Source organism: Paramisgurnus dabryanus, chromosome 5 (genome assembly GCF_030506205.2).
Source record: "Paramisgurnus dabryanus chromosome 5, PD_genome_1.1, whole genome shotgun sequence".
Lineage (NCBI taxonomy): Eukaryota > Metazoa > Chordata > Actinopteri > Cypriniformes > Cobitidae > Paramisgurnus > Paramisgurnus dabryanus.
This window is the reverse complement of record NC_133341.1, coordinates 28681003-28696573: the sequence shown is the minus strand read 5'-3', so window position 1 is coordinate 28696573 and position 15571 is coordinate 28681003. Positions and strand designations below refer to the sequence as shown.

The window sequence follows — 15571 nt, the reverse complement described above, 5'->3', positions numbered from 1 at the left end:
CGTGTTTTATTTGGCATTTTGTAAAATTCCATTTACTTCGCTTGGAAGACTCATTGCTCGCTGATATATCACTCCGCCGCCGGGAAACAGAAAAGGGTCTGTTTACATGTGGTTGTAGTTTTTTCGCTCGGTTTCTCTCAGAAGAAATTTTTCCCATATTTGTAGGGCTGGACCTGGGCCGGGTTTCCCGATAACGATTGAACTTAGCTCTTAACTCTTTCCCCGCCATTGTCGAGATATCTCGTCAATTAAGAGAAAACGCTTCCCCGCCAATGACGAGATTTTCCGTCTTTCTGCAATACCGCTATTATCCACCTTCCGCAACTTTTTAAAACCGGAAGTATTGCCCTATGGCAAGCTGCTGCATGTCCGTGTCTGTTTTAAAGATCGCTCTGAATGGGATCTCTATGAAAAGTCCGTCACAAAAATTGAATTATTTTTGCTTTTTGCTCAAAATATGGTGTTTTTGCAAAAACCTACCCATATTCAAAAGCTGATTGCAAAAGAACCACTAAAGGTAGGATGAAACGGTTTTTTTGTTTGAAAGCAGAGGGTCTGTTCTTTCATTTGGTATATTGTATGTTTATTTATTTAAAGAAGAACATTTTCTGGAAGGCATTAAACTTTGGTGAAAATCATGAAAAACGCTGGCGCTGGCTGGCAACTTTTTTTAAAAACGCTGGCGGTGAAAGAGTTAAGAGCGCTTTTTACGAGCTACTTAACGAACATTCGTTGTTCATTTACGTACGTTTCCCAAAGATGCACGTTAAACGATCGCTCGCAGCTGGGTTTTAAGTGCTACTTACGAGTCGCTATCCGTTTGTCAAGTGCTGAAATGTCACCTATAGAATGACTCGAATTTTTAGCAGAAGCTTGTTTAGGCTAATGATCTTCAGCTGATGTGCACTAATGTTTTTTTATAATATTTTTCATTATTGTTTGATGACTAAATATTATAAAATATAGTCATTAAACAATTATTTGTTCAAAATTATTAAAATGTTTTAATAATTTGTGCATAATGAAATATTCTTTTCCGTATGTAGTTAGGACTCGTCCCACTGCGAAATGCATTCTGCATTTTATGTAATAGTTTAGATTATTATTATTATTAGTTTTTATGTTTATTCATTATTAGGGATTATTGCATTGTACCGTACATATTTATTTGGTTTCCTTAATCAGATGCCATTTCACTTCAAAACAATTATTTTTTTACTGTAGATTAATTATAGAAGGAATTGGTAGGAACCATTTATCAATTTAATATACCAACTATTACCAAAATTATAGTTTAATTGTAATTTAAATTTGATTTCTCATTTTAATTTTTAATATATTATATTAAAGTAATTTAAACAAATAAACAAAGAAGAAACCAATAAATAAATATACATTACATTTAAAACATTACATTATCATCATTGCAGGAGTGCAATTTGCTGGTTGTCCTGCAGGCGACCTTGTAACTCTGTTGTCTTACGATGCACTTATGTATGAACGATTACTCCAGACCACTCGTAGATCTACGATGATTTTCAAGTGCTACTTAAGTTACGAAGCTTTTGGGAAACGTCCCGTAATTTTAAGATGCTTCGTATGATCAACTTAGCCTTACGATGCTTTTGGGAAACCCGGCCCAGAATATTTGAATATTCGTTCCGTGGGTTGACATTCGATTTTCAGCTTTGAGATTCGAATATATATATATATATATATATATATATATATATATATATATATATATATATATATATATATATATATATTACAGCGTTAATGCAGAGCTTTTGCCAAGCAGGAAGTGCGCTTCACGCTCCCGCTCTATAGGTGGCACAGAGAGACCAACATCCATAGCCAACAGCCACCAAACGCCACCAGTAGAAGAGATCGCCTCGAACGGAGAGCGCTTCCTGCTTTGGCATTCACGCTAATAGTGTTGTAAATAACGTTCAGTTTCTTGCAAAAACTGATTGATTTGCTTCACAAGACGTCAATATGTCACACGGAGTTATGGGGGATTACTGTTGTATTGGATATATATGCTTTAGCTCTTAAAGTGTGCGGGTCGGTTGACTTGCATGACGGAGCACTGGGGTGTCTGCAAAATATCTTCTTTATTGTTCTGCTGATGAAAAAAAACATATTGGATGGTATAAGTGTTATAAATAAACTTGATTTTGAAAGTATGCTACTGTTTTATTACAGTTTGTTGAACTCCGTTCATTTATTTTCGTTGTTTTATTTAAATAGCCTACCCTCATTGTCAGTAATTACTGTGCTGCTTATTTCTGATACGGGAATGTTTGTTTGTTAGAAAATGTTAGGCTACCTTATTAAAAGTATTGCTCCTGTGTTTTGTTTCACTAATGCTGTTCTCGCAGGACGCGTGTCAGGCACGCCAAGTGTGCTAACGCTTCAGACTCAAATATAGAGCGGAAGTATATACGCGGTTGTGAGGTATCTGAAAAAAATAGTTCCACTATAGCAAATAACACGGATTGAAATCATACATTGCACCAATATATTTGTTTTTAATCATCAACGAACACCACGAACCACTCGGTTAGTAGTACAGTTTTGAAAATGAACGTTAAGTGTTGTTTTAATGACATGTTTGTGCATGGTCATTGACTTCCATTCTGAAGCAGTCAAGAGACGCTTCTAAACGAGTCAAAAACTCAAGACACGACCCATTGTCAAAATTGCTGTGTCCATCAGTGTAGTTCATTCAAAACAAACCAGAAATGAGACTCAAAGTGTTAAATACCGGAATTATCCTTTAAGAGTAACAAGAGGGCATCAGAGAGGCGGAGGATCATGCACTTTACAACAAAGAATGTGTTAGAATGACTTTAATTCAAATGTATTTCTATAGCACTTATTGTTGCAGAGCAGAAAATGTACAATAAATACATGTTAGTAGTATTTAGACAGTAGATTTTTATGGGATTATCAAGACAGCAATGGTACAATGTATATAAATTTGAATAATATACACTGTAAAAAGTTAAAGTTGGATCAAATTATTGATAATGCCTAAAATGTAATGTTTTTTCAACTTAAATTTCTCAGTTTAAGTTAAATAATTAAAGTTAAACATGTTTAAATATTAGGTGTTAACAATTGAAGTAAGTTTTTTAAGTAGAGCCGCTTTTACATTTTACAGTTTATGATAGGTAAATAAAATACCATAAAATGTAAATAAAATCTACAATAAAAAAATGTGAAGTACAAGATTGCAGTGACATCATTACATGTAAAGTGATAATAGAGTATAAAACCCTGACCCAAAACATAATGTTAGCAATGTTAGCAATAAGCAAGCAAAATGTGAAAGTGACAAAGATGGAAAAATTTCAATGGTGTGTAAGTGGAGAAATCCAACTTAACTTGATCATCTTGTTCAGGCATGATCATCATGCAAACTTTAGTATTTTCTTATAAACAGCTTGTGAGTAAAATCAAAATGATGTGACTCATAATCTTATTTTTTTAAATAGCACTACGTTTGTCTATTTCATTAACATGTTAAAAACTTAATCAAGATGGTGCAAAATCGTGTAAAATAAATGTATGTACTTATTTGTAATGTTGTTAAACATTTCTTGAAGCAAATTTAAATTAAAATATTTAAATACTAATATAATTTAAATGTCTTCATGATTCATAAATGTATGGTGTCACATGCTGCTGTGACTGTATAACATTGCTGGCTTTCTATTGGCTGATTCAGAGGTTAAGGGCGGCCATTTTAGGTTGAAATCATTGTAGTTCTCAGTTTGCGGCACTTAAGTCAGCACTTAAGAATGAGTCTTACACTTTACTGAAAGTTGCTTTCAGCTTCTTTATAAACGTCTCCTACTCTCAGACTGATCCTACTCCTTACTAAGAATTTTTTGACACTTAAGTCATAGCTTAAGACTATTCTTAAGAGCATTTCTGAGATGTTTTATACATACGGGCCCAGGTGTAAACAAAATGCGTCTCTAGTCTCGTCCACTTGTGATCCGATCGACGAAAACACATCTCAATACCAGGTGAAAACAGCCTCTAAGATGTAAACAAATGCTCATTTACTTGATTGATACTATAGATAGTGGAATAAAAAATCAACCGACACAAAAATAAAACCGATAAACTTCTGATCCTTATTAAGAAAACAAAAGTGAGTGGTTGCGATCGCTCCTTAAAGTGCAAATGGTCTGTAATTGCTCATTTGCATATGCGTAATTGCAGTCTGTTTCTGCTGCGAGACCCCAATGTCCTGCGCTGCGTGGACGAATGAAAGGCGAGAGGCACAGGAGTGTGCGATAATGGCCTGGCATGAAATATTTATGTAAGAATATGGCACTCCAGTGTCTGCTAAGTGTTATTGAGGGTATTTTGTAATATGAAGAGAGGGAGACAGTGTATCCTAATTGGATTTTTTTAAACATTTTTTTAAGTTCATACTGTGGCTCATTCCCTGTGCTTCACTGCGCCCAGAAATTGTCTATTCACGTCTGAATTTGGTCAGTAAAATCATATCTTCTACAGATTATAAGCATTTGCAATAAAAAATTATTATCATCAATGAAAATAAATAAATATATTTTATATAAATAAAATCAAGCTATATATATGATTTATTCATATAAAATGTATTTATTTATTTATTTATTTTCAGTGATGATAATATATATCTTCTACAGACTAAAAGGGTTGGCATTGGCAATAAAAAAAATTTCAACACTGAAAATATATATATAGCTTGATTTTATTTATATAAAAAGTGTTTAAAATATTATATAATATTTATTTTCAGTGATGATATATATATATATATATATATATATATATATATATATATACACATTTCTATTATATTATATTATATTATATATTCTATGTTATAAATATCAGTGCAATTGATTTTATTATTTTACTTACCTTCCTAAATTTCTATCTGAGCTCTTGCCGGCTGTCAGGTAGCTTTCAGAGACTTTATTTCATTCAGTAATGTTTCAAGGTTTCGCCCATATACGAAAATCTTCCCCTCAACTTTCTGTCTATTATCTTTCATTGAACGGCTCGTCTGCTATAACCGTCTTCTGAAAACCGACTGAAAGTTTTTACGCCATCTCACTTTTGAACCGTGGCATCCTCTTTCAAATGTATCACATTTTCACCATCATCACCTCAATTTTTGTCGAAAGGTGTCACCGAAGGAGAGAAAGAATGTAAAAGAAAAGCAGCGGTAAAAATCATACCTAAACCGATAATGAGGTCAGAGAATAAATGAATAATTCTCTCATATCTTTTCTCGTTACAGTGTGACAGCGAGAGTGACATCGATGACAAGGTAAGAAATCTTTTTACGTGTCGTGCGTGTGTGTTTGTGTGTGTGTGTGTGTGTGTGTGTGTGTGTTTACAGTACCTAACGAGTGATTTTGGAGTTTATATTATGAAAGGCTGTCGTCTATCTGCTTGTGTGTTTGTGCACGCGTGGATGACAGAAAATGGCTGCCAGACTTGTGATTGTTGATTTATTTGCATATTACAGGGATGCGAAAAGAAATGTGTCGCAATAGCGAGAGAGTACATTTATTGTAGAGGTGTTTAAAGGCGGTGTTGTTGTGTTTGGGATGTCAGTTCAGCTACTTTGAAGTAGTTTGAACTGAATAAGAGAAAGAGGTGCTTGATGGGTGCTGTGTTTGTTAATTCTGTATAGGAAGTACTATTGTGAAGTCAACTCCACTAAACAAAGAAAGCTGAAAGGATGAAGAAAAAGTGTTAACTATGTCTACATTAGCTGTTACTAGCTATACACCTGATTTCTAAATCAGTATTATAGACTGCAAAAATGGTAAAAAAAAAGTCATCCCTATTGGTCACTGGGGCGGTACCCTTTCAAAAAGTACACCTTGGCACCTAAAGAGTTCTTAATAGTACCTCAGAGGTACATATTGGTTTTAAAGAGTGCATAAAAGGCACCTCAAAGGTAAATATAAGTACTGTACCCCAAATATGCATTATGGATGACATACCTGTACCTAAATGGTACATATGAAGGCCTTTTTAAAGGGCAATGCCCCAGTGGCAGCTTGGCACCATTTTTTGACAGCTGTACATCAGCAGCAATTCAGTGCACCAAATATTTTTTATTATTTTTATTATTATTACACTGTAATAATAACACTGTGAACAAATGCTGGGTTATTTCCAACCAAGCGTTGCGACAGAAAGGAACAAACCCAGACCCTGGCTTAAATTAACCTAGTAAATGTTTATGTTTGAGCCAACAATGGGTTTAAAACAACTCGGCATTATGTGTGTACTTTTATTTTATTATTATTACTTTAAAATATGTGTTTCTTAATATGTAGCATAACTCTCCTTTTAAGTTTTGGAGCAGAGGTATTGCCTTTCTACACTCCTCTAAAGGATTATTAGGAACACCTGTTCAATTTCTCATTAATGCAATGGTGTACTGGTGTGGGGGATGTTTTCTTGGCACACTTTAGGCCACTTAGTGCCAATTGGGCATCGTTTAAATGCCACGGCCTACCTGAGCATTGTTTCTGACCATTATGACCACCATGTACCCATCCTCTGATGGCTACTTCCAGCAGGATATTGCACCATGTCACAAAGCTCAAATCATTTCAAATTGGTTTCTTGAACATGATGAGTTCACTGTACTAACTTGGCCCCCACAGTCACCAGATCTCAACCCAATAGAGCATCTTTGGGATGTGGTGGAACGGGAGCTTCGTTCCCTGGATGTGCAACAAATCTCAATCAACTGCAAGATGTTATCATTTCCAACATTTCTAAAGGAAGCTTTCAGCACCTTGTTGAATCAATACCACGTAGAATTAAGGCAGTTCTGAAGGCAAAAGGGGGTCAAACACAGTATTAGTATGGTGTTCCTAATAATCCTTTAGGTGGGTGTTTATCTTATCATTTAAGTTTTTTCAACTCTCCTTGTCCCACTTTTTACCATCTAACAACTATGGTATTGACAGCAATTGTGATATCTTTTATAGTAAGCATACCTTTAGAAACAAGTAACAACTGGATGCAATTTCCGTGAAAGACTAATGTGACACGTGCAATAATGGCTTTACTCTATATGCGTTATATTTGCATATTTGCAAACATTGGCTCTAGCCATATAGATCGACCTCAGATTATACCATTATGACTGATTTGTTATTCAAATGCTCTCTGGTCACGAATGCTTTTGAGATTTGGTTAGCGGTTTGCAGGGTTGCCAGATCCTTTCCGCTGAAGTGCTTCTCCCAGTACCTTTGTCATTTGTTTATCTTTTAATATTGATAACCCTAATATGACTGTCACCCATATAAACAGCATGTAGCTCCGGTGGAAGTGTAACACATGTTAATTCCCCTGCAGTTAAGCAATTACTCCCTGCTAAATGAATGTGATAGCATAACTAATCTCCTGTAAGCCAAGCTCCCAGTTCAGTGGAAAACATCTCCGGCTCGCTCTATAAATAATACATTGATAGCGAGCAGCAATTTGCATTAACCGCAGCTCGAGCTAGTCAATAGGCTTTTATCTTTCTCCTCATTGAGGCAGATGGTAAGAGAAAACCTCTTTGGATTTGACACGATGAAGAGAGGGACTTTTAAAGCACCGTGTTCTTTTAACGTTGGTAGGCTTCAGAAAAAAAGAGAAAATCGGATTTTCCAGACTTCTTTGGCCCTTTACTTTCTTTGTTGTATAGCATTTTAAAATAATACCCATGAAATACACTGTCAAGAATGGTGCAAAAGCTGTCACTGGGACAGTACACTTTAAAACGTTTCTAATATGTACCGTTAAGGTACAGATTTGTACCTTTGATGTGTGAATGTGTGCCTATGAGGTACTAATATGCACTCAGTTACAGTGATGGTTGTACGTCACATCAGAGTTCTGCAATGGATTGGGTACCCACGGGTCCCTGCATAAAAAGTGGCTAAAAGGGCCGGATTGCGACATTCCTAAAATTCACGGGCGGGGATGCGGGTAGTAGTTTTTCATTAATAGGTCTATTCGCGTATAGTTATCAGGCTCCATAGCCTATTTAGGTGCCGATGGCTACTTGAATGGCGTAAAACAAAACACACTTTAGCATGTTTCATTCACCATTCATGATGGGCAGGTGTGGATTTAATTTTTATATTATCACGGGTGACGGGTCTGATCTGGTGCTGAACTTTGAGGGTCCAAAAATGGACCCATGCAGGACTCTACGTCACATAGTTATTTGTTTGTAACTGATCATAAAAGATCTAGGGCAGAAAGTATAAAGACGTTATGTGTTTGGTTTATGAAGTGTGTATTTTATGCAGTTGTGGACAGAGATACGTTTATTTAGAAATTAAAAGTTAACCCAGATAATGTTTAAATTTGACCCAACCATGCACTCTTAGAACGAATGTGTTAAAAACAACACATTAGTGTTGATTCTGGGACAACACACTAAATGTGTTAGGCCAGAATCCACATTATTGAAACAACACATTTTGTGTTACTTTTAACACAACTTGTGTTATATTTTAACAAAAAATTTGTAAAAAATGTACACATCCTTTCTAAAAGTGTGGGTTCAATCAACACAGCATTTTGGGTTGAAAGACCCAACGTTTGGGTTTATCTCTTTTTGACCAAACCATGGATCAAAACAACCCAGCATTTTTGCAAAAACCTTGCATTTTTAGAGTGCACTTTCTATCTACATTTATAAATGTAAATGTGTGGTAGTTGTTTCATTGTCACGGATATCCAAATTTTCCATATCCGTACCACTGACTTTCTTTTCCGTGTCAGTTTCAAGTATTGGTTACTCAATTGTTTTTCCTATTTTTAAACCATTGTCGCTTGGGTTTGGAATTCGGTTTGGGTTAGGATGTCACTTTAACTATTGGTTTATACAATTTTTTTTAGAATTTTAAAAACAATGTCACAATGGTGGTTAGGGTGCATTTAAAAGATGAGCCAAGGTCAAAAAAACCTAAAGTTTGTGCTAAAAGATGTGTTTGTTTTCAGGTGCAACAGGTGGAACATGATAACTGCTTTTCCAAAATTAAACAGATAAACACTGTTATTTATAATTGTGTACATTTAAATCTAATGTAAACAATTACTTTTTACCTTGCTTGAATAGTAACAGGTGTCTTCCTCTGTTCAATATGTAAGGTTGAACAATAGCTCCTTTGAGCAGTCGTCAAAAAACTTGAACATTGTCTCCGATGGGGTTTTTATACCTTACCGTGTTATAAAACAGCCTGCAGGTGCGCTGGAGGGCGTAATCGGTTGGGCTGATTTGAATAAAATTGCTTCATGGTTAGATCGGGTCCACTTAATAACAAAGACATCACAACGTTTTCAAAGAAGAGAAAGACCCTCCATGACAGATGATGACACCAGAGAGTTAGATCAAAGATATTGGATATAACAAGATTGTGGATTCCTATTACTATGAACAGGGGACAATGCAACGTTCAATATGGCTGCTCTGGTCCCGCCCCCCAATTAAAAGAACCAATGATGACTCTCTGGGGGAGGGACTGTTAACATTAATCTTAAACTGGGGATCGTCTTCCTCCGCTTAGTTTTTCAGTTTACAAAGTCCGTAATCTAAATAGGAATTAAACATAGCGCCAGCGCAACTAGCTTTTAAAGGGGATGAGAGCTGAGACTCTCATTGGTTTATTGCACGTTACGCCCAAAACACACCCATTACTCATTAGGAAAATATGTACAACCCTTTTCGACCCTGCGCTCGGCGCACAAACCATTTTTCCCGTCGTTAAATTAGTGGCATCGGACACACCCATTTCGACGTTGCGCTGTGCGCTTTAGACAATGCGCTTAGATCGTTAAAATAGACCCTTTAACAGCTCACGTGATCAAATAGCCTGCGCGCGCATTTGGGCAGCAGAAGTGGTGTTATTCCCCATTGGTTCTAACGTGGTAGGAATTCAGAAAGTTTATTAAAACGGTTTCTCAACATCAAAATGTCCAGTTGTTGCGTTTGGTTGCACTAATATAATATACTAATATACGTATATATGTATCTGGCAACTTTATTTTTGGCCATCTGCTAACGTCTTTTATCCACTTCACTATAGTACACGGATCTGGTAGCTGTGTTGAAAATGTTGATAAAGTCAATTTTTTTAAAATAACTTACTGTTTGTGTTGCTTCACTGTTGATTCTTACGATACTTCCGTTGCCTAAATGCGCGCGCATACGCTGCCACGTCATCATTGTGTACAAACAGTAAAAGGGTCTATAGGGCCCAGTATCTTCATTTGTATTAAACTGAAAAGAACCTCGTGTAGGTTTAGGATAACATGAGGATGAGTAAAGAATTGTAATTTTTGGGTGAACTATCCCTTTAAGAAACAAAATGTATCACACAGTTGATGTCAGGTTTAATTGCGGGTCAGAAATATGTTGTTTAATTGTGATTTAAGCTCGTGACATTAGAGATATCTGTCTGTAGATAAGACTTTAGTCTTGCATGACTGAAATAACTCCCAGGAGGCATTGCAAACATGGCTGCCTAGTGGCGCAACTTTCCTGAAGGGAATTTGGTTAGATCTACCCCAGAAATTACATAGATTGATGTGGCGAAATGTTTTGAAGTTGTGTGCGTCTTATATTTGTATTCATGTAGTGTATGATATTTTCATTCCCCTGGATGTTTTGAAACGATCATTTCCCGTATGCCTGACGGCCAGAAAGACTGCAAGATTGGTTGTTGATAAGTTCGTTCCGGTGTAATATCCAAACCTGTTGGCAAGCCTGATTCAGAAGTCCCGTTGCATCATTTTACTGTTTTTATAGCAAGATTATTTAATGAAATACTGCTTTTATTACGGCTTTTATGTTTAATCAATAGTAAACCAAATGTAGCATCATTTATGATTATCGTTTAAATTAACAAGACTACTTACAGAACTTCTCATTTGTGACCCTGGACCACAAAACCATAAGAGTCATAAGAGTAAATTTTTTATTCATACATCATCAAGTTGAATAAATAAGCTTTCCATTAATGTATGGTTTGTTAGGATAGGACAATATTTGGCAGAGATACTATTATTATTATTATTATTATTAATTATTTAGAATTTCTGGAATCTGAAGTCCTTAGCAACTGCATATACTTACAAAAAGTTTTGATATATTTACGGTAGGCAATTTACAAAATATCTTCATGAAACTAATGATCTAATATCCTATTTTTTGCATAAAAGGAAAAACGATAATTATGACTCCATACAATGTATTATTGGGTATTGGGTATCCGTGCTACTTATGACTGGTTTTGTGGTCCAGGGTCACATTAATGAATCTGTTTAAACAATTTCAACATACCAATTTAATATGACAATTATAAGTTTGATGTGACTGTAAATCTGTGACTTGTGAGTCATACAAGGATCAAGAATAGAGTCATTAGAGTTTTTCAGGCGTTTCAGAATTGTGTGTGGTGAATAATTTACTTGAGAAAGAAAATAACAAAAGATATTACATCATGTTAGCAATGAAGCAAAAACAGATTTTGTGAGTTATATATACTGTAGAATGGTAAGAAAAACAAACAATGTGCCAATGGGGTGGAAAATATAAACTTAATTCAAAGCGAAAACTATTTTTACCATACTGGTCTTTCTTGTGTAAAGCATAAATCTCTAAAAGTTTCTCTAAGAGTTCTCTAAAAAAAAAACTATACATTTTTAGGTTTTGATGTCATTTTGATGCCGTCAAATTCTAATGTAAATTTCATATTATTGTAGTTTAATTATTAGTATAAATTAGTTATTCACACTGTACAGTATATTGACTTTTATTGTCTATTGTTTATAAAAAATTTCCTGTCTTTACATTTATGAATTTGGCAGACGTTTTATCAACTTTTACCGTTTTTTTTGTTTTGGTTTTTTTGTAGCAACTTACAGTGCATTACAAGGTATAAAAAAACACTAAGCTATACAGGTGCACAGGAGCTTTATTGTATATTGATTTATATTTTATTTTCTCATATCCTTGTCTACCTTTTTTCTCGAGGAGAATGAACAAAATAAATTTTTATTGTAACATATGACAATAAACATGCTGAATCATGTTTGTATAATTTTAAATGAAAACAAGACAGCGCTTTATATTTTGTGTGTAGCATTATCACAAAATGTGTCTAATATTTGGTGAACGCATTGCATGCATGAGATTTAGCCGACAGTCACATGACTCAAAGACAGAGCTGTCGGGTAGTGTTCCTGTCCTGACAGGTGACCACAGAAATCTGTCTGTTTCATGAAGCAGCTTAAAAGGATTTCTGTTATTTCATTTCTCTTCCTATCACATCAGTCTGACAGCGTGCTACATGACACACCCCACCAATTCAGCCACTTCAGGTAAACACAGACATTTTTCCTCTCTAACCGAAGGGCTTTACGGCATACGAGCGTCTCTGTCTTTATTGACACCTTAACCATTCCTGTCACCATATCAATTCAAGCCTTTTGCCCTGTCAGATATCATGTTATTATTGTCTGACACTGGAATGCAAGTATAAGCACCACATGCTTGGCTTTTATCTTTGGACTGGCCCCATTTTGACAGGCCATTGCTGTGTAAAAAAACAAAAACAAAACATAATTCCACAAGGAAACATCATGCAAGTGGTGCCTTATCATGCACTAGCAAACCATCTTAGTTGGTTGTATTTTTAATGTGAGACATTGGCTTATAATTAGAGATGCACATGTACAAAAATGTACATTTTTCCACCGATAGCTGATTATTCAAACTTATATCTGCTGATATTTGGGTGGCTATATTAAAGGGACACTCCACTTTTTTTGAAACTATGCTCATTTTCCTTCTCCCCTAGAGTTAAACATTAGATTTTTACCATTTTGGAATCCATTCAGCTGATCTCCGGGTCTGGTGCTAGCACTTTTAGCATAACCTAGCACAATCCATTGAATCTGATTAGACCATTAGCATCTAGGGGTGTCCTCGACTAAGGATTTACATATTCGAATCAGAATTTTCGAATCTTTCCATAGTCAACCGATAGTCGAATCATCTATGTTTGTGTGAATGGGTTGGGAGGGGGCCAGACCAGGTACAAATTGGTAACTTTATTTTCTTTCACAAGCAGCACACATAAACAACTGTCTGATAAAGTGACCAAAACTGTCTTTCAAGTATTAAACGAAGACAAAACTGAGGATGCATTTATATATATATTTTTTTAAGGTAAAATGTAAGGCAACATTTGTTTAATTATTCCTCATAACATTTTAAAGCCACGATCTACAGAACATCACACAAAAATACATTTTGATAACTAAACCTAAAAAAATAACAAAGGTGATCCTGCCTTGGAAACTCCGGCTACAATTAAGTGTTTTTATTTAATTTGGAGATAGCGCGTCAAAGCAGTCATGACCAAAAAAACCCGACAAATGAGAAATGACAAATAATTTGTGATTGTTACTGTAAATGATAAAAACTAATCTTTATATACAATTCATTAAACTTTAATTTATAACAAGAAAAACACTGAAATTAATGATTTTATAGACACTACGCGTTATTATTTAGCACAGAAATACCTGCTTGCTTGCTTTGACTTTGATCATCTCTGTATTCACTTTAGATACAGAAAGACCGGATGATATTATTTATTTCAGGAATCTCTTTGCTATCATTTGAAAGTGAACACCGACTGACCATAATATTAAATCACAAGAAAGACATTCGTGTCAGGCAGAAATAGGTTCGGTGCAGATACTAATTTCCGTTTCATCACCGAAATAAAAAAACGGCTTACCTGTTTTGTAGTTTAACTTTAAGATAGACAATATAACCACTCTGTTTTAAATACATTTTAAAAACTTATACTCGTCGAAAAACATCCGTTTTTTAATGTTTAGTTTGATGAACTCCTAAATATGAGACGCATGCAGAGCACCTAGCCCGTTCGGCTAAATTACATGCGCAAGCATGGCCAGCACGCAATAGCGCAACATCCATACAACGAAAAGCTATCCAAAATTTACATACTTAAATTAGATCGGAATTTACGTTTATAATAAATAAAAAATTTTAATAAAATAAGGTCAGAAGTAACAAAGTGAAGAACAAATATGCAAAATGCCTCAAGTGCACGGAAACAAAACACAAGCCAAATAGTTAAATCAGATAACCCAAAGTGATTTCTAAATAAAATAAAATATAGAAATTATTAAAAGAACGAAAGTCATAGTTTAATTTGCCAGCTTTGTCTTTTAAATGTCAAAACAAAGAGGCAAGGCTTTATTAACATAGAGACCTCTTATGGACGTGAAGCCCGGTCACAGGGGTTGTTGGATTTATTAACGCATTTAAAAAATATTTATTGAAAGCTGCTACTTCACATATTATTTGCAGCATTATCATAATATGCAGTATATTAATATATTGTGAGAAAGCTGCTATATGTGAAATCATATAATGTGTGCACCCATACGGCCAAAATTGAATGATCCTCATTTCATAACACATCTTCGACGATTCGACTATGAGATTGGTAGTCGAATCAGGCTTCTCCTATCGATGCATCGAATCTTCGACTATTCGGGGTCACCCCTATTAGCATCGCGCAGAAAAATAACCAAAGAGTTTCAATATTTTTCCTATTTAAAACTTGACTCTTCTATAGTTACATCATGTACTAAGGCCGCCGGAAAATTAAAAGTTATGATTTTCTAGGCTGATATGGCTAGAAACTATACTCTTATTCTGGCGTAATAATCAAGGACTTTGATGCTGTAACATGGCTGCAGCAGGTGCCATGATACGCAGTGCCCAAAAATAGTGCCCTTGGTAACTTTCGAAAGCAGGGCACTATTTTTGGGCACGTAATATAATTTTCACTTGTGTACGGTTATTAGAAAAAAAAATGATGGGCAAAGATTAATCGCGATTAATTGCATACAAAATAAAAGTGAGTTTTTCATAATATATTTGTGTGTTGTGTGTATTTGTTATTCAGAAAATATATATTTTTTTATCATTTTTTAAATTATTATTATTATTATTATTTATTTATTTATTTGCAAAAACTCTTTTATTTTGTATGTGATTAATCGCGATTAATCAACACCAAAAAAATACAGTAATGAAACTTCACATCTAACCCCATACCTAAACCCAACGACACGAATTCCTACGAATTAGCATTTTATAAAATATATATTAATTCTCATGAGATTGTGTTGACAAAATTTGAGCCACTGTTTGTTTTTCTCCCACTATTTACCCTACCTGTGCAACACTTTCAGTGCTAGATTTGAGATATTTTCCCTCACTGTAGAATTCTCTGGGCAATTGATTGACATATTAATTTCTCGAAGCCTTATCTTAAACTAAATGTCATATTACACGCTCTTTACTTCTGTGAAAGCGTACCGGCAGTGCTCTGTCAGGTGGTATCCACCTCCATGATTCGCCACACACCGTATCAGAGCTGCTGCATACATGCCCACCATACATCAATGTCTCCGAGTCGTG

General features: G+C 35.1%; 1 protein-coding gene across 10 annotated transcripts in view; it reads left to right on the top strand.

The window, feature by feature from the left end:
- The window catches only part of fbrsl1 (fibrosin-like 1), a 409906-nt gene that overhangs the window by 270858 nt on the left and 123477 nt on the right, over positions 1–15571 (top strand). For all 10 annotated transcript variants that reach the window (XM_065250822.2, XM_065250824.2, XM_065250823.2 and 7 more), the window contains one exon: positions 5315–5344. In XM_065250822.2, the coding sequence (XP_065106894.1) occupies positions 5315–5344 (30 nt within the window). The remainder of the gene's footprint in view (positions 1–5314; positions 5345–15571) is intronic.